At 49.0% G+C, this 19,625-nt stretch overlaps 1 protein-coding gene across 2 annotated transcripts in view; it reads left to right on the top strand.

Moving 5' to 3' along the window:
• Window positions 1-19,625, top strand: part of CAMK1D (calcium/calmodulin dependent protein kinase ID) — a 490,031-nt gene that overhangs the window by 460,571 nt on the left and 9,835 nt on the right. Inside the window, exons 7-10 of one of the 2 annotated variants that reach the window (XM_025397235.1) lie at window positions 7,867-7,979; window positions 9,916-9,994; window positions 18,364-18,451; window positions 19,459-19,576. In XM_025397235.1, the coding sequence (XP_025253020.1) occupies window positions 7,867-7,979; window positions 9,916-9,994; window positions 18,364-18,451; window positions 19,459-19,576 (398 nt within the window). Of the gene's footprint in view, window positions 1-7,866; window positions 7,980-9,915; window positions 9,995-18,363; window positions 18,452-19,458; window positions 19,581-19,625 lie in introns of both variants that reach the window. The other variant, XM_025397236.1, reaches the window with a different exon arrangement.

Genomic DNA, 19,625 nt, shown 5'->3' with positions numbered 1-19,625 from the left:
CCCATCCACATACATGCATGCTTGAATACGCCAAGACCGTGGGGACTTTGGGGGCTGTGGCAGTCTGGCTAGATCAACGCCTGTCTCTGGTCACTCAAAGTCATGTCTGTTTGGAATCGCTGCTGGCCAGACACATCATGGGCCAGATCGGGTCCGTGGCGGGTCTGTGTGCGACCCCTGAGCTGAGTGATCTTATCTGTTCTGAGTAGTCACGTCTCCTGTCCCGGTTTTCACGCATGTGCTGATGGCTCTCTCCCAGCACCCCCATGAAACACCAGTCCCTGGCATCAGGCCTCTAACTCCAGCTGCCTGCTGGCTGCTTTCACCTGAATCCCTCCCGTGTACCTGGTCCAGCTCTCCCCAGCCTGAAAGGAATCACATCTACATCCTTTGTGGGATGTTGGCAGTTCTGGTTGCGTGGAACAGATTCTCTCCAGTTGCCTTAAGGAAGAGGGATTTGTTGCACAGCTTCATGTGGAATGAACTGGAAGGCCGAGCACTGATGCGACCGTGAGCATGGGTTCCTCTCACAGCCTCACCACTGAGTGGAGGTCTCTCCTCCTGGCCCATGCTCTGCCCTCTTCCCTGCTTTCTTTTATTGTTCGGTGGACACCTAGGCAAGATCCAGTGTAATTATCAGAGCTAATTACCAGGGACGGGGCTGCCTCGGGGAGTTGGCTCCGCTGCCCTCTCTCCTATTCACCCTGCCTACAAAGAACTGCCTGGAGCCACCTCTCTGAGCAGGCAGCGTCCACTAAAGAGGGAGCTGGAATTACCAGGTGCTGTGGTTGACACAGCCAGGCCACCCCAGCCACCTGCTCCTTGTCCTGCATTCTTCAGGCAGTGGACGTCATCTCTAGTCCATGCTGGGGACCTTTGAGGCATCCTGGCCTTCGCTGTTTACACCGTCCTACGCCAGATCTGCCCGATTGTGTCTAAACTGTCTGTTCCCCCGTCCAGCTCCACTGCAGGCCGCCGTGTCTCCTCTGGCTGAGGCAAGTTGGCGATTTGTCTTCTTGCCTCAAATGTCTCTGCTGCAAAGTCAATTGTCCCTATCGCCCCTCTGTCTGTACCTCTCAGGGGCTTCCTTCTACCTGCAAGATAGACCACCCACCTGAGGGTGGGGAACACAGCCCTCCCAGGCATCACCTCAGCTCTCGCTGCGCACCAGCTTACATGCTGCACCGCAGCAGCAAGCTGTTCTTCTGTGCTCGAATCAACTGCTGATTTATGCCCCATGCTCTTATTCCTGGGCGGCCACTCCTGCCGGCAGCCCCCCCGTTTCTCCCATAAAATTCCTGCTCATCCCCGAGACGGGGCATAGGCGTCTATCTCCTCCACTCCCACCAGGCAGCTTGGCTTGCAGGCCCTTGTCTACCCAGAATAGCCTCTGCAGATTTGTTCCTGTCACCTATGTCATTATTATCTCTTTATGTGCCTCTCTCGCCCACTCTGAGCTCCTGAAGGCAGAAACTGGTTCTTAACTTAGCATTGTATTTCCAGTGTCAAACTCAGTATCTGGTATGTAGTAGGTGCAAAACAAATACTTGACAAATGCATGAGTGCTCAGTATACCTCCTCCTGGCCTACGTAGGCCAGGAGGTACTAAGTGACTATGTGTATGTTGGCCAATTAAAAATGAAGACAGTGGCTGAGCTCAGTGGCTCACACCAGCACTTCGGGAGGCTGAGGCAAGTGGATCACCTGAGGTCAAGAGTTTGAGATCAGCCTGGCCAACATGGTGAAACCTCATCTTTACTAAAAATACAAAAAATGCTGGGTGTGTAGTGGCAAGGTGCCTGTAATCCCAGCTACTCTGGAGGCTGATGCGGGAGAATCGCTTGAACCCAGGAGGTGGAGGTTTCAGTGAGCCAAGATCGCACAATGCACTCCAACCTGGGCAGCAAGAGCAAAACTCCTTCTCAAAAAACAAACAGACAAACAAACAAAAACAAAAACGAAAACTGTGAAATACTATTAAGATCCATACGGGGCTGGGTGTGGTGGCTCATGCCTGTAATCCCAGCAGTTTCGGAGCTTGAGGTGGGTGAATTGCTTGAGGCCAGGAGTTTCAGACCACCCTGGCCAACATGGTGAAACCCCGTCTCTACTAAAAACACAAAAATTAGCCGGGTGTGGTGGTACATACCTGTAATCCCAGCTACACAGGAGGCTGAGGCAGGAGAATTGCTTGAACCCAGCATGCAGAGGTTGCAGTGAGCCAAGATTGAGCCACTGCACTCCAACCTGGGCAACGGAGTGAGACTCTCTCTCAAAAAAAAAAAAAAAAAAATCCATACAGAAATACTTTTTAAAAATCACTGCCTGATAATAGCCATCCCAACAGGTAGGAAGTGGCATCTCCTTGTGGTTTTGATTTGCATTTCCCTGATGATTAGTGATATTGAGCATTTTTTCACATGCCTGTTGGCCTTTTGTATGTCACTGACAGATCAAAAAGGCAAGGTCTGGGGAGGATTTGCAGGTGTAGACTCTATGGAAAACAGTGTGGCAATTCCTTAGAAGATTAAAAATAGAGCTACCATATAGTCTAGCAACTCCAAAAAAATGGAAATCAAGATATTGAAGAGAGATGAACACTCCCATGTTCATAGCAGCCTTATTCACAATAGCTGAATAGGTGGAAAAAAGCTAAGTGCCCGTGAACATATGAGTGGATAAAGAAAACACGGTAGGTGCATACAATGGAATACTATTCAGCCTTTAAAAAGGAGAGAGTTCTGCAACATGTGACAACATAGGTGAACCTGGAGGACATTGACACAGTGCTAAGTGAAATAAGCTAGGCACAGGAAGACAGATACTGCATGATCCCACTTGGACAAAGTATCTAAAATAGTCAAACTCATAGAATGAAAGAGTGGAAATGGTGGCTGCCAGGGACTGGAGGGAGGGGCATGGGGAGTTACTAATCACTGGGCACATACAGTTTCAGTGAAGCAAGATAAATGTGTTTGAGAGACCTCCCGTGCTACACTGCACCTATAGTCAACAGTAGTGTAGTGTACACTTAAAGATGTGTTGGCCGGGCCTGGTGGCTCACGCCTGTAATCCCAGCACTTTGGAAGGCCGAGGTGGGTGGATCACGAGGGCAGGAGATCAAGACCATCCTGACTAACAAGGTGAAACCCCATCTCCACTAAAACACACACACACACACACAAATTAGCCGGGCATGGTGGCGAGCACCTGTAGTCCCAGCCACTCAGGAGTCTGAGGCAGGAGAATGGCGTGAACCTGGGAGGTGGAGCTTGCAGTGAGCTGAGAGCCGAGATGGCGCCACTGCACTCCAGCCTGGGTGAAGAGTGAGACACCCTCTCAAAAAAAAAAAAAAAAAAAAAAAGATGTGTTAAGATGCCAGGCACAGTGGCTCGCGCCTGTAATCTCAGCACTTTGGGAGGCAGAGACAGGTGTTTGAGCCCAGGAGTTCGAGACCAGCCTAGGCAACATGGCAAAACCCTGTCTCTACAAAAATAAAAAAATTAGCTGGGCATGGTGGCATGCACTTGTAGTGCTAGCTACTTGGGAGGCTGAAGCAGGAGGATCTCTTGAGTCTGGGAGATGGGAGGATGCGGTGAGCCAAGATTGCACCTCTGCACGCCAATCTGGGTGACAGAGAGAGACCCTGTCTCATTTTAAAAAAAAAAAAGTGTTAAGAGGGAGGATCACATGTTGAGTGTCCTTACCACAAAATAAAACATAACAGTCACCGCCTGGTGTCCCACGTGGCTGTGGCTGGTATTTCCCTAGCACCACTGTTTTTTTATGGGAGTCTCACTTTGTTGCCCGGGCTGGAGTGCTGTGGTGTGATCTCAGCTCACTGCAACCTCCACTTCCCGGGTTGAAGCGATTCTCCTGCCTCAGCCTCCCATATGTAGCTGGGATTATAGGCATCTGCCACCACGGCCAGCTAATTTTGGTATTTTTAGTAGAGACCGGGTTTCACCATGTTGGCCAGGCTGGTCTCAAACTCCTGACCTCAGGTGATCTGCTCACCTTGGCCTCCCAAAGTGCTGGGATTACAAGCGTGAGCCACTGCGCCTGGCCCAAGTAGCATCTTACTTGTTAGACCCTGCCTGTGGGAGCTGGGGGTGGAGGGACAGGGTCCCATCAGAGGGTTCCACTTGCACGTGCAGGGGCAGGTAGGGCCAACCAGACGCCCCACAGAGAGAATGCAAAGTCAGATTGAAGCCCAAAGTTCAATTCTCGAGCCCCTCCCTTTAGTGCATGAGCAAAATGGTTAAGAACACAGGCCTAAAATCCGACAGAATAGGCTCAGGCCCTGATTTTGCTGCTTGTTGGTTTCTTCGCCTTTAAAATGAGGGATGTGTGAGGACTATATACGAAAAGGGAGGTCTGGGAACCACAAGGAATAGCACCGTGACCCTGGGCTTCATTGCAGCTGAGCTGTGAGCACCTCTAGACCCAAAGGACTGAGGGGAGGGGAAAAAAGGCAGCAGGAAAGATAGTAAGGTGTAAGAGTTCTTCCTGGAAGGTAGACCCGAGGCTGGGATGGAGGCAGTGAAGAGTGCTTTGAAGTTGAATTGCCTTGATTGGGTGTGACAGTTGCAAATGCCAGTGTTACTCTGAATCAGGAACTTTGAAGCCTAGAAAAATTGGGAAAGGCATTATTGCCTTTGAGGACCCTTGGCGATATAATTTGTAGATTATTTAAAGGGTTGGATATGTAAAAGAAGCCACATTTCTGGAACATTTGTAAATAACCCTGGGATTACCAGTGTGAGTGGGCGGCCCCGTGGTCACAGAAGTCCTCTGTGTATCAAAACAGCCCAAGGCTGTTACTTCTCCTCTTAGATCACCTCCACGCAAACCTGCTAATGACATAGCTTGGCCAGGGAGCTCTCTGAAATTTCTAGATCTAAGGAAGATTTTGTAACTTCTGTTTGTCCTTCTGTTATTTTACAATCCTTATTTTTAAATCTTTTCTCTTAATTTTAACTTACTTAGGCTCCAAGCTCAATCCATTTCCTTTTCCCGTGTCCTCAGTATAGCTGCACAAACACAATATCCTATAATACGAAAACTCGGAAACAAAAAAGAGCTAAGGCCAGAAGAAACTGGAATATACATTTAAAAGATTGGCACCCGGAGAATAAATCTTTCTCGGAATTTTCTTAAAGAATTTTTTCCTTGCAAAGAAAGCCAAACCCTGAAGAAAAACACACGCGGTTGTAAATAAACAAAAACCTCACGTATCTAGAATTTAGGTTTTTTTCCAAGATGAACTAACATTTTGCTCTGTCTGCGTTTCCTAATATGCACATTTCATTTTGCCTGAATCCTCATCGTGGGAGAAATGGACAGACCCATCTCAGAGCTCCAGGATTTCCGCGGGCAGTGAGCTATGTGCCTGGTGGTTTCGGAAGCCCTGGCTCTTGCTCATTTCACCAAAAGCAGCACATCTTTAGAAATGAAATTTTCCAGGCTCTTAGCCCCTAAAGCAACCTTGTGGGGAGAGATTATTTTGATTCTTCTGGGCCCACAGAATGTCTCACAGCCTTTAAAAATGTCATCAGGCACACCCCTGCGCAGCGGTGGCTGGTGATGCTCGTCCCACGGGAGGAACAGCTGAGGAATGGCGGTACCAAGGTTGTGTTTCCAATCTGTATTGCATTTCTTATGTGCTGACAGTCTAATCCCTCGCAGTCCTGCAGTCTGTTGATTCTTGTTAATTTGTTCTCATTAGACTAGTCCCTAGGCTATGGCTATGTTGATCTATGTGGTACAATTCAGGGCTTGTTTGGGTCAGAACTCCCACCATGGGACAAGCGTGGTGGCTCACACCTGTAATCCCAGCACTTGGGAGGCCGAGGAGGGTGGATCACCTGAGGTCAGGAGTTCGAGACCAGCCTGACCAACATAGAGAGACTCCATCTCTACTAAAAATACAAAAACTGGCCAGGCACGGTGGCTCACGCCTGTAATCCCAGCACTTTGAGAGGCCGAGGCGGGTGGATCACGAGGTCAGGAGATCAAGACCATCCTGGCTAACATGGTGAAACCCTGTCTCTACTAAAAATACAAGAAATTAGCCGGGCTTGATGACAGGTGCCTGTAGTCCCAGCTACTTGGGAGGCTGAGGCAGGAGAATGGTGTGAACCTGGGTGGTAGAGCTTGCAGTGAGCTGAGACCACACCGCTGTACTCCAGCCTGGGTGACAGAGCGAGACTCTGTCTCACAAAAAAAAAAAAAGAAAAAAAAATTAGCACAACATGCTGGCAGGCGCCTGTAATCTGCTACTCGGGAGGCTGAGGCAGAATTGCTGGAACCCAGGAGGTGGAGGTTGCAGTGAGCTGTGATCACGCCATTGCACTCCAGCCTGGGTGACAGAGGGAGACTCCCATCTCAAGAAAGAAAAAATAAATAAATAAACTGCCACCGTGGCTGCCAGCCTCTGGGTTGTCGCAGCCCAAGAAGCAAGTTCTGTACCACGCAGCATTGCCCCTGGCCTTCTGGAATCAAGCACCATCTTCCTGCAGCCTTAGGCCCACCTCTTCCTGGCCGTCCAGTGCCAACCAAGGCCAGCCCCTGCCTCCACATGGGCCCCAAGCATGTTCTAGGTCTTTTCCTGAGTGTTTTAGCCAGCCAAACTGAATCATAGAGCCACAGTATCTTCGAGCTGGAAAAAATATGAGGAATTTTCTAGGCCAGCCCTTCGTGTTTTCAGGGAAGGAAATTTTGGTCCAAAAAAATGCATCAGTGGTAAAAGTAGCATTGAAACTGATTTCAGAACTGGAATGAGAATCCATGACTTTATGGAACAAATTGTAGTGGGTCTAATTAATGAGAATTTCCACTCCCATTACGTGTGTCAGATGACTGTTGTCCCACCGGAACTCTAAATTAGAAGTCACTTGCACCAGCATCAATATGATCTGTTAAAAATCAACCTTGAAATGGTTCCATGGAAAAATGGGTAGTATTATGCTATTGCAGTCTTACAACGTGTGTCAGCCCTGCTAATACTTACTGCATGTTAGTGGGCAGAACCACAACCCTCCACGTACCCAGTTTGGGCATGGCAGCGTGCTCATGTGCAGGTTATGTGCGTGACAATGTGCACGTTATGGTGTCTTGTGGCAACTTGATACTCAAGGTCATAAAATTTCATTTTCTTCCTCTGATGATTTCTGAAATAAAATGAACCTGGAAGGGCCCTGAAACGGATATTAAACATATATTTTGTTGGTTTTCTCCATCAGCTCATCCTCTGTTAGGGACAGTATTACAGACAGTAAGATCAATAATGTGTATGTGAAGAAGGCTGTCCGGTAGGTTTTTAGGGTGTCTGGGACTCTGTGGTTAATTCTGTGCAGAGTTAAGGGGGACTTCGATAGTTATATTTACCTTTGATCATGACCTGAGTTGACCCTTTTGGCTATTCATGACATCACAGTTTTACTCCTGTGCTGCCTATGCCTGTGGGATGTGTGCTTTTTTGAGACAGAGTCTCACTGTGTCGCCAAGGCTAGAGTGCAGTGGTGCAGTCTTGGCTCATTGCTCAGCCTCCCATCTCAGCCTCCCACCTCAGCCTCCCAAGTAGCTGGGATTACAGGCGCCGGCCACCACAGCCAGCTAATTTTTTGTGTGTATTTTTTACTAGAGATGAGGTTTCGCCATGTTGGTCAGGCTGGTCTCGAACTCCTGGCCTCAAGTGATCTGCCCACTTTGGCCTCCCAAAGTGCTGGGATTACCAGTGTAAGCCACGGTGCTTTGCCAGATTTTCTTAACTCAGTTGGTAATGTCTCTTCCTTCCAGGCAAAGTGTCAAATCACCATATTGGATATGCAGATGTTCCAGCTTTTACTCCATTTTGTCTTCCAGGCTCTGCGGCTACCCTCCTTTTTATGATGAAAATGACTCCAAGCTCTTTGAGCAGATCCTCAAGGCAGAATATGAGTTTGACTCTCCCTACTGGGATGACATCTCTGACTCTGGTAGGTCTCCCACAGGCAGCTCCCAGTGGGCAGCCCCTGCGACACACCCAGACCACATGACCCTGACAGGCCCAGGGGACCGTGGGCGGCTCAGAACAGTCCTGAGGGTCCTGTCTTGGTTGACTGCTGTAACGAGATACCATAGACTGGGTGGCTCAAACAGCAAACATTTATTCCTCACAGCTCTGGAGGCTGGGAAGTCCAAGATCAAGTCGCCAGCACATTGAGTATCTGGTGAGGGCCCACTTTCTGTTTCATAGACTGCTGTCTTCTCACTGTGTCCTTCTCACCGTATCCTCACATGGCAAAAGGATCAAGAGAACTCTCTCAAGTCTCTTTGATAAGGGCACTAATCTCATTCATGAGGGCTGCATCCTCATGACCTAATTACCCCCAAAAGGTCCTATCTCCAAATACCATCACATAGGTTGGAATTTCAGCCTATGAACTGTGGGGTGTTAACACACTCACAGCACACAGTGCACAACGGCTCTCAGGAAGCTTCATGAGCTACATATTTGGGTTTGACCTGCAAAGAAAGAGGACAAGTTTGGGACATCTGACTCGAGCCACGCTGAGAGATGGGGACCCACTCATCCACCTCTCCTAGCCACGCCCTGTTCTGGGTGCTCTAGGAGTGAACCAATAGTAGCTAAGATTTATTGAGCGCTGACTGTATGCTGAGCACAAGACGCTCTGTATGTGTGCTACCTCACTCAGTCCTCAGGACAGCCTGTCAGGCGGGTATTACTATTATCCCCATTTGACAGATGAGGAAACCGAGGCTCCAGAAGGTGAAATAACTTGACCAAAATCATACAACTAGTAAGTGGCAGAGCTGGGATTTGAAATGCCACACTGAAACATTCCTAGGGAAGTTCACTGTTCTTCCTCAGGGATAAAGATCAAAACCAAGGCCTGTGTAAATTAATGAAATCTCTCTGAGCCTCAGTTTCCTCGCTGGTAAGATGAAACTGGTAACAATATTCCATCTACCGTAGAGCATAGCAGAAGGATGAAATGAGATCATGAATGGGACAATGTGTTATGGTCTCTGTGAGCTATTCAAAGAGACCATTTTATTATTTGTGTTACTTCCTCCTGAGTGGAAATGCCTTGGTTTCATCTTCAATCGTCCAAAACCTGGGCCCGGAGTATAGTTGTACAAGGCTTACAGGAAAGAGCCACATAGGAAATATTTTCCTTCTGACCTCAGAAGAGCACAGCCTTCCCCCAGAAGCCCAGTCCTGTGGGCATTGAGGGGCCACACCCTGCAGTGCAGCAGGTTTTGGACCTGACCCATGAGGTCATCAGTTCTGCCACCCGGCCCCTCACTTTCCCAGGGTCTCCTGCTTCTGGGCCATCCTTTCTCCTGGGCTGCCAGGTACTCCCCACTTCCCCCAGCAGGGCACAGCTCACTGCTTTGCAGTTGCCTGCTCCAGGGTTTGTAATAGCCCAAGTAGGCCACACGTGGTGCTTTCTGGGGCTTGGTATCCACAGCACCTAGCTCAGGACCTGGTGGGCTAAGCAGGCACTCAGCAGGTTTAGTTGATTCAGCCACATCTAACATATGGAGATGATGTCACCAAAACAGTTCTCTAAGGCAGTGATGGCCTAATTAGAGGCACATGATTACAAAGATACTTCTCTCCTCTCAACCGAAGGTATCACTAGTCACTAGAAGTAAGGGCCTTGGAGCAGGAAGTCAGGGTCACAGGTGGCCTCCTCACTACTGGGTCACCCTAGAGTGCCAAGCCCTGGCCTTCCTTTTCCCCACATGCTGGTGCCTTTGTGTCCAAGGTACAGTAGTCTCTGTGGAGGGCTGGTCTCATGTTTTCCACGCTATACACACTCCTCCTGAAGACCTGGTGGAATCATAATTGTCACATCTCAAGTCGCGAAGTGACTCCTTCCCTTGTGCCTTCTTTTTGAACAGCAAAAGACTTCATTCGGAACCTGATGGAGAAGGACCCAAATAAAAGATACACGTGTGAGCAGGCAGCTCGGCACCCATGGTAAGGAAAAGCACCTGCTCAGCAGACCGTGCCATTTAATGCCACCCAGAGGGGCATGAAACTTCCTGTTGGCTATTGTCATTTATGAAATCCACACAGGATTATTACAAAGTTCATTTCATTCTGGCCGGTGACTTTCCTCCTCTCCCCAAACCAGCATTTGAACTCTTGTGCCCCCAGGACACAGCTTCCGGAAGCACCATGAGAAGTTAGTATGTGCATTTGTCCATTTTCACGCTGCTGGTAAAGACATACCCGAGGCCGAGCGCAGTGGCTCACGCCTGTAATCCCAGCACTTTGGGAGGCCAAGGTGGGCAGATCACCTGAGGTCAGGAGTTTGAGACCAGCCTGGCTAACATGGTGAAACCCCATTTCTACTAAAAATACAAAAAAATTAGCCGGGCATGGTGGCGTGCGCCTGTAATCCCAGCTACTCACGAGGCTGAGGCAGGAGAATCGCTTGAACTCGGGAGGCAAAGGTTGCAGTGAGCCAAGATCGCGCCATTGCACTCCAGCTTGGGCAACAAGAGGGAAACCCTGTCTCAGAAAAAAAAAAAAAAAAAAGACATACCCAAGACTGGGCAATTTACAAAAGAAGGTGGTTTCACTGGACTCACAGTTCCACATGGCTGGGGAGGCCTCACAATCATGGTGGAAGGCAAGGAGTAGCAAGTCGTATCTTACATGGATGGGAGCAGGCAAAAAGAGAGAGCTTGTGCAGGCGAACACTCCTCTCTCTGAAATCATCAGATCTTGTGAGAGACTTACTCACTATCACAAGAACAGCACAGGAAAGACTTGCCTCCGTGATTCGATTACCTCCCACCAGGTCCCTCCCACAACACGTGGGAATTCAAGATGAGATTTGGGTGGGGACACAGCCAGACTGTATCAGTATGCAAAAGATCGTGACTTTTGCACTTCACAGAAAGTCTTTAGAGATATTGAAGGTAATCGTCCAGTGAGGCATTATGAACCGAGTTTTATTCCTTGAGTTTATTATTAGGTAGTTAAATGAAGTTACATATTTTTTACCTTTTAAGATGCATTTCAAATTTGTGTTTCTTCAACTCGAGAGGGACTAATTGATAGTTAGTTCGTGGTATTCTACACATTTTCAGCAGTGGGCGTGAGGCTACCTTGCTTTTGTGCCACTAATTTAGAAACCAGCTTCACTATCAGCTAGCTGCAATGCTAGGTTTACACTTTTGTGAGTCTCTGTTTCCTTATTATTAAAATGAGAATAACAATACCTAATTCGCAGGGCTGACATAAGAAATACCAAATATAATGCATGTAGAGGGTTTAGCACAGAAACCCTCTGGTGCATCAGAAATGCTTAAGTTAATTGTAGCGATTGTTTTGTTTTGTTTTGCTTTTTTGTTTGTTTTGTTTTTGAGATGGAGGCTCTGTCACCCAGGCTGGAGTACAGTGCTGCAATCTCGGCTCACTGCTGCCTCCACCTCCCAGATTCAAGGGATTCTCGTGCATCAGCCTCCCAAGTAGCTTTGATTAACAGGCACCACCATGTCCAGCCAATTTTTTGTATTTTTAGAAGAGACAGGTTTCGCCATGTTGGCCGGGGCGGTCTCAAACTCCTGACCTCAGGTGATCCCCCCGCCTCGGCCTCCCAAAGTGCTGGGATTACAGGTGTGAGCCACTGTGCCAGCCTGTAGTGATTGTTATGTAAGCACCACAAGCATCCATTGTGAAACAAATGCCGAGAGTCGTAAAATACCAAAGATAATGAAAATAAATAGACAAAACCTTGAGATCAGGAGAAAATCCCCCTAAAAATCACTCCCGAAAACCATCCCCCCATGTACCCCGCCATTCTCTGTAGCATTTCCCCTGGGGTTTTGTGTGCTGGTCACACAAAGGGACTAAAGGGGACCTGCTCACAGGCAATGTCCTGAGCCCATTTCACAGTATTTCAGTGTATAACACCTGTCATTAATTGACTGTCTATTATATTCCAGCCCTGGGCTAATTGTGCTAATGTATTCTCTTTTTTTTCCTTCATAATAACCCTGTGAAGTTGTATTTTCATTTCAGAGATAAAGAAATAGAGAGATGGCCGGGAGTGGTGGCTCACACCTGTAATCCCAGCACTTTGGGAGGCCAAGGCGGGTAGGCCACTTGAGGTTAGAAGTTCGAGACCAACCTGGCCAGCATGGTGAAACCCCATGTCTACTAAAAATACAAAAATTAGCCAGACATGGTGGTGTGTGCCTGTAATCCCAGCTACTGGGGAGGCTGAGGCCTAGAAATCACTTGAACCTGGGAGGCAGAGCTTGCAGTGAGTGAAGATGGTGCCTCTGCACTCCAGCCTGGGCCACAGAGGGAGACTCCGTCTCAAAAAAAAAAAAAAAAAAAGATAAATTAACTTAACCGAGACTACACAGCTAGCTAATAGCAAAGCCAGGATTCCAGTCAAAACTATCTGATTCCAAAATGAATTCTCTTCACCATCACACTGGAAGGAGAAGAAAAGAGGAAGAAAGGAAAGGCTTGGGGGAGAAGGAAAGAATGTTCTGAAGAAGTGGACAGTTGTGATTGTGTATCGTCTTGATTTTGTTTAAGTCACTTTGGGCTGTAGTCAAAAGTATGCGACGAGAAAGGTAATAATGGTTTTCTGACTTTATAAACATTAGACCTTTAAAGCTGAAAGACTTTGAGATTTATCTTATAAAGACTGAAAATGACCTCAATAAAAAAGGGAGGGTTATGAGCCTAGTGCTTGTTGATAATCCATACTTGCTCTGTAGAAGGTAAGAAAAAGGCCAGTTAACACCTGCTCTGTCCTTCACCAAACATTTTGGAAAAAACAAAGAAGGGAGAGGTCCATTTTCCTGAGGAGGCTGGGAGAGGGGCACAGAGGGCCCAGCAGGAGGCGGTGCCCATGCCGAGTGCCGCACCATGAGAAGGCTTCCCCCAGGCCAGCGGGAAGAGGAGTGGATTCCAGGCAGATGAGCATCTGGGCCTACAACATGGGAGCTGAAAACTGCACGTGCGTTCATGGTGCCATGAACATGTGGTATTCCAGAGTAGGAGAAGACGGAGGAGGCAGGAAATGAGACTGGGAAGGAGGGCGGGAACTTGCAGGCAGGGCAGGGGCCTGGCCTGGCCTGGCCTGCTTGGCTCCAAGTCCTGGCTTCACCACTCACTACCCATGTGGATGAGCTCCTAAGCCCTTTGGGCTGCCCCTATAGATTCGGATCTTGAATAACAATAATACAGACCCCACAGGACTTTTCAAGGGGTTATGTGAGATAATACGTGTGACAAAGAAGAAGCGTTGCACCGGACATGTCTGTGATACCTACAGGCTGCCATTAATTGATGACTCTACCAAGGAATTTGTACCTTTCCCTTGGGCAGTGGGGTCCCTGACATCTCTTAGGCAGGGTGCTCAGGTTTGATTTTAGAAAACCCAATCTGGTGGGAGATGGGGTGTGGGAATGTGGCTGGAAGGTGCGGCCTAGAGGCGGAAAGGGGGATGGCCCAGAGGAGGCTGACCATGGCCTGCGCGGGGCAGCATGGCAGGGATGGGGCGGGGCGGGGAGGACTGTGAGTGACTGTCAGGGACGGAGAAGCCACGGGGTTTGGGCAGAGCAGTGGCAGGGTGAGGTGAGGAAGAGAAGGGTCTAGGATTATTTCCAAGTTTCCAGCTTAAGGGCCTGGGGGGATGATCGTGCTAGGAGGAGGGGCAGGCTTGGAGGCGTGAGTTCAGCCTGGGCCACACTGGACCAGAGGTGCTGGGAGCCGTCTCAGTCAAGACCCATGGTGGGCACTCTGCTGACTGAGTCAGGAGTCCAGGAAAGAGGTCAAGCTAGAGACAAAGACTTCCGAATCCTCAGCCTATGTCACATCACAAGACGTCACAGCATGTGAGCCTATCAGTGCTTTATCATTTTTACCGTACAGTTTGTATTTTTTTTTTTTTCTTTTGAGACAGAGTCTCACTCTGTCACCAGGCTAGAGTGCAGTGGTGTGATCTCGGCTCACTGCAACCTCTGCCTCCCAGGTTCAAGTGATTCTCCTACCTCAGCCTCCCAAGTAGCTGCGATTACAGGTGCACGCCACCACGCCCAGCTAATTTTTTGTGTTTTTAGTACAGACAGGGTTTCACCATGTTGGCCAGGATAGTCTCAATCTCCTGACCTCAGCCTCCCACAGTGCTGGGATTACAGGCATGAGCCACCGTGCCCAGCCTACAGTACATTTTAAACCTCCCAAGAAATCAAACCCTGGAAAATGATGAAAACTAATGCACTTGACCTAAGCGTTGCTGAAACTCTCGCTTGCCTGCATTTATGATAGACTTGTCTCTTTTATGTAAAATTGCCAGGGAAAAGGAGAACACAGATTCAGGTGAGAGCTGGCGGAATGTGGAGTCGTTCCTCCGGGGGCCCCCGCCTCATCAGCGGCGTCATTCTGGAAGCTGTGGTCTCTGCACATCCCTAACACCCTGAGAGCATCATCTCTTATTCCACACTTGCTCTTCCAATTTCATCAGGGCCACCAAGGGCGGGGGAGGCCTTGGCAATCACAGACACCTTCCTTAGCACCCAGACCAGTCCAGACAGAGGGCTCTTTTCAAAGCTCCCCCTTGGAAGGCAGCCGGCCTCTTAGGAGATGGTTCCCACCCCTTTCACTGAGGATGGCCGTTCTCTCTGTGGTGTGTGCTCAGGTCCCAACAGGCTGCTGACTGATGGCCACAGTGTAGGGAATGGCCTACACTGGATGGGAACCCAGGCCCCGTTACAGGGCAGCCCTGGCCAGAGCTCATTCCACCAGCTCAGTGGTTCTGAGCATTCAGCTCTAGGCTCATTGATAAGCAAACTGAAGTGATAAGAAAGAGACACCGAGAGCAAGAGATTAGTTTATTTTAAGGATTTAAGCCTGTTTCATGCAGTTGTGGGGACCAGCAAATCAAACATTTGCAGGGCAGGGCAGCAGGCTGGAGACCCAGGGAAGAGCTGATGTTGCAGCTCAAGTCTGAAGGCAGCCTGGAGACAGCAGTTCCTCTTCCTGTTTTTCATGAGGGCCGTCAACTGATTGAACGAGGTCCACGCGTGGCATGGACTCTAGCCGGCTTGACTCAAAGTCTACCAGTTGAAATGTTCATGTCATCTCAAAAATACTTTCCCAGCAACATCAGGCTAGTATTTGGCCAAATGTCTGGGTACTGTGGCCTAACCAAGTAGCCAAGTTCATGTTTCTGAATGTTCACCGAACCTCCGCTCCTGTCTTCTGGACTCCAGGCACCTGAGCTCCGGTTGGCTGTAGAAATTAGGAGCTGGCCCAGGACTGGCAAGTGCTGTCTTGGATATACGCCAGGCAGCACCAAGCCCATCTTGAGCAGGTGGCTAGAAAAGCACAGACTCGGAGCCAGGAAGGTAGAAGACACCACACACGAAACACAAAAGCACGCAAGGCAAGGGAGACTATGCTATGGGCCGCGAGCAGTGGATAGTGAGATAGTCTGTAAAAGGTGTGATTATGTAAATGCCATCTGCATTGTTCTTGTAGCTGTTAAAACCAGAAAACTGGCCAGGTGTGGTGGCTCATGCCTGTAATCCCAGCACTTTGGGAGGCCAAGGCAGGTGGATCACTGGAGATCAGGAGTTCGAGACCAGCTTGGCCAGTATGGTGAAACCCTGTCTCTACTAAAAACACAAAAATGAGCCTGGCATGGTGGCGCATGCCTGTAATCCTAGCTACTCGAGAGACTCAGGCAGGAGAATCACCTGAACCCAGAGGCAGAGGTTGCGGTGAGCCAAGATTGCACCACTGCCCTCCAGCCTGGGCGACAGAGTGAGACCCTATCTCAAAAAAAAACAAAAAACAAAAATAAAAAAACAACAAAAACAAGAAAACAGAAAAGCAAGGGAGACATGAATGAAGTATGTTCACCCATAGCGTTGCCTAAGTGTGTGTATACAGATTTCTAAAGCAATCCTGCTGTATCACAAGCATTGACCACTAGGATCCCTTCCAATGTTTAGACTCCACGCCTCCGGTTTTGTTGGCGAAGCGTGCTGAAGTTAGTGACACTGAGCACCAGCGCTGTCCTGATGTTACTATTGCAAGTTTCCCAGCTTATCATGAGCAGGGGTCGCCGTTGTCACTGCAGCTTGTACCTGAGGAGGGCCAGGGTGTGCTGTTGTGGCCTGAGGTGGCTGCACTGCTGCAGGAAGACGGTGTGACACAGAGCCTGGGGGCCACCTTCTGCCCAGCTGGACTCCCCACTGCTGCACAGCCCAGGACTGTGGGAAATGAGCATGAAACATTTCTAAAATAATTAGAAGCTTCTGTTTTCTTACATCTGGGCCCCTGTGAACCCACAGATAGAGCATGGGACACAGAGTACAGGCAGCAGGCCGCGGACCATGGTGTCTGAGACCACACTGCGGACAGACAGGTGGACCCCGAGGCCCAGAGTCTCCCCGACCCCAGCACCAGCCTGTTTGCTTTGGAGCCTGGCTCTGCCCTGCAGCCGTGCTCAGCCTGAGGAATTCCGGACTCCCCACCGCTTTGGCCTTGTCGTTTCTGAGAAAGAGCTGGCCACTGCAAGCTCGGACTGGCATCCTTGTCTCAGGATGTAGCTTTTCACTAGGGTCCAGGAGGAATCACTCCCTTGGCCTCTCCAGGAGAAAAATCTTCATCAGGATATCTCCCATTCTCTCATCCTCCTTGTCTTGTTATTCTTGTTTCAGATGTAGTTGCCCATTCAAATACACTGTTTCTGTTTCAGGAATATGTGTCTGGGAAGGAAGGCAGTTGACAGTTGTTGGAAATGGAAACCTGGTTCGCTTAAGATATTTCCTGCGTGTCCTCTTGGCTGCGTGTTTGCAGCCCTGCTGGGAAAAGGTGGTGGGGGAGAGTTGTTTTGGGCTGGGAACATCAGCCTGGATTCTAAACTTAGGCCAGCCTGGCACCGATTTTATATCAACTCTGTCCACCCTGTTTGCAGTCCTGACGGGAAAGGAAGTCTGGCTGGGATGCTCTCTTGTCTGAACATGCGTGAGCTACGTTCCTTTCATCTCCTGAAGTAGTTGGAAGTGACGGGTTGCCGTGTCTGGGCTGTTTTGTGTCCAGGGCAGTCAGTGTCTGAGGGGTGAGAGGTTTCCTCCCTTTACCAGTTACCTTCTAGCCCGTAAAATTGGTCCCTGACTCTGATCCCCTTAACCTCTGCAAGATTCATGAAATTCTTTCTTAGGTGTCAGATACTACTAACCCAGAATTGAATAGTTTGACGCTTAGAGGGAAGGGAAGAGGGAAGGATCAAAGTCCAGGAAAGACTGGGAGCAGAGCACAGCGGCGCTGGGGGAAAGGCCAAGTGGCTGCCTGTAGGCAGAGGAGGAGGCTGTGATCGAGAAGGGCGTGCGTGAGGGAGGGAAGAGCTGGGAGACTGCCAGGTAGTTCTCAGCCTGGGGACTGTGAGCCGAGAGAGAGGGGGAGGCTGTAAGACCCAAGAAAGAGACAGCAGAGGGAGGAAAGAGTGGGATGGAGGGTACTGTCAGGAGAGAAGGCCAGGAGCAAACCTAAGTTCTTCCCTGCTCGTGGCAGGCTCAGCAATCAGCTAGAGTTAAATCAAAGCTTACCTGGGGCTGCCAGGGCTCAGGTGAATGCCGGGTGGATGCCGTCCTTGAAGTTCTGTGAATTTCTAGGAGATGCAGGGGTGGAGGATGCACCAGGCGGGGTTGAGTGGAGCTGGGAATCCTGTCACCCAGCACGGAGGAGGTGGGGGGCATGGCCTCGCAGGTGTTGCCGAGCAGAATATGGCAGGGCTCAGCTCTGCTGAGATAAAGCTGAGAGCCCACGGGTGTGAGTGGTGCCCTGGGATCTGAGCCCCTGGGGAAGGCAGAGAGGAGGGACCTCGGGTCTGAGGAAGCTGGGAAGCAAGGCTAGGAAGGGGTCTGGTGGTGAGACCAGTTGGGCAACAAGTGTGAGACCTCGGAGGTGGTGCATGGTGGCTCAAAAGCTTGTGTGGAGGCACAGGGGGTGAGGGGGAGGGAGAAGGATAGAAAACATTGTCACTGTGGATTCTGATGTTGCAGGAATTGGGGTCAAAGAAAGGAAAAGGGAGAGCCAGGGAGTAGTCAACCTGGAGGGTGCTAGCAGGTCTGGGGAGGGTACAGAGTGTAGAAGCTGGGATAGGACTTTGGGGTGAGGGATAAGAATAGGTGGGTTTAGGGGATGGCCAGGTGATGACATCAGCAGCCTAGAAGGGCAGTGGCCAGCCACCCTGTCCCCGACTGGGCCTTGGCTCTCCTGAGGCTAAGGTGAGAGTCCCCTTTATGAGATGCAGTGTCAGGGCCCAGAAGAAGCACTTCAGAGAAGCGCCTTTGCCTCTGTTTCAGGATCGCTGGTGACACAGCCCTCAACAAAAACATCCACGAGTCCGTCAGCGCCCAGATCCGGAAGAACTTCGCCAAGAGCAAATGGAGAGTAAGTGTGAAGTGTACGAAATTCCCCACGGATTAACCCCCTCATTGACACTGGCCCTCCAATCTGAGCATTTCTGAAATCCCCAGAACCTCACCTGAATAATTTTGCTAATTTTAAACACAAGTAGTGAAGACTTGGACTATTACAGTGTAAGAGGGATGGAGTGTGCAATTCAATACTTCCCTGTGTGATCAAAAACAGCCATAGTGCCAGCTCTTCCTCATCTGCTGTTTCTTAACCAACATCACTCTTGTCTTTCTTCATCTTGCTAGAACTTTGAATAGTTGACTTTTATTAAAGTGATACGGAGGGGGAAAAAACAGGAAATCTGAGTTCAGCTCATCAATGTTTGCTGATAAAGTTTGACAGATTTAAACCATAGAGGTTTTGTGATCATCTGTTGATTACCTAACTTCCTAATCTCTTGATCACCTAACCTCCCCTCCGTGTTCCAATCAGCATGGGTAATTCAGAGCTCTTTTGCCATTAGGGCCAATGGTGAAAGATGGGATGAAAACAAAACTAATTTTGCTGGCCTGCTTTGTTCATAGGAAATGCTATTATTAGGTTGATGCAAAAGTAATTGCGGTTTCTTCCATTGAAATTACCATTACTTTTACTCCAACCTAAATCTTTCAGACAAAAGTACCAACACTAGGAAAATAAAAACTATTTTCAAATCTCATATTTTTAAGGTATTATAATATGCCTTTTATTCTAAAGGTCACATATCTTAAATAACAGAGAGAATTGGTTTACATTTGTTCTATGTATTTATGATGTCAGAAGAAAACTGTTTTAAGTCTCTAACATATTTAGTTGGGGAAAGGGTTTAATAAATCAGTGTACTTTTGGAGGAAGGGACAACGCTCTGTCTTGAGTAGCATGAGCGTGATGTAAGGAGTTTGAAATGCTTAGGCTAACATGATAAACAAGAGAACACAGTTGAGGAGTCTTTTCTGATGAGCTGAAATATTTGTCTGCCTTTTTCCTTTCTGAAATTTCAGCAAGCGTTCAACGCCACGGCCGTCGTGAGACATATGAGAAAGCTACACCTCGGCAGCAGCCTGGACAGTTCCAATGCAAGTGTTTCGAGCAGCCTCAGTTTGGCCAGCCAAAAAGACTGTGCGTATGTAGCAAAACCAGAATCCCTCAGCTGACACTGAAGACGAGC

Source organism: Theropithecus gelada, chromosome 9 (genome assembly GCF_003255815.1).
Source record: "Theropithecus gelada isolate Dixy chromosome 9, Tgel_1.0, whole genome shotgun sequence".
Lineage (NCBI taxonomy): Eukaryota > Metazoa > Chordata > Mammalia > Primates > Cercopithecidae > Theropithecus > Theropithecus gelada.
Note: the sequence above shows the minus strand (reverse complement) of the source record. Positions and strands in the feature narration are given on the sequence as shown.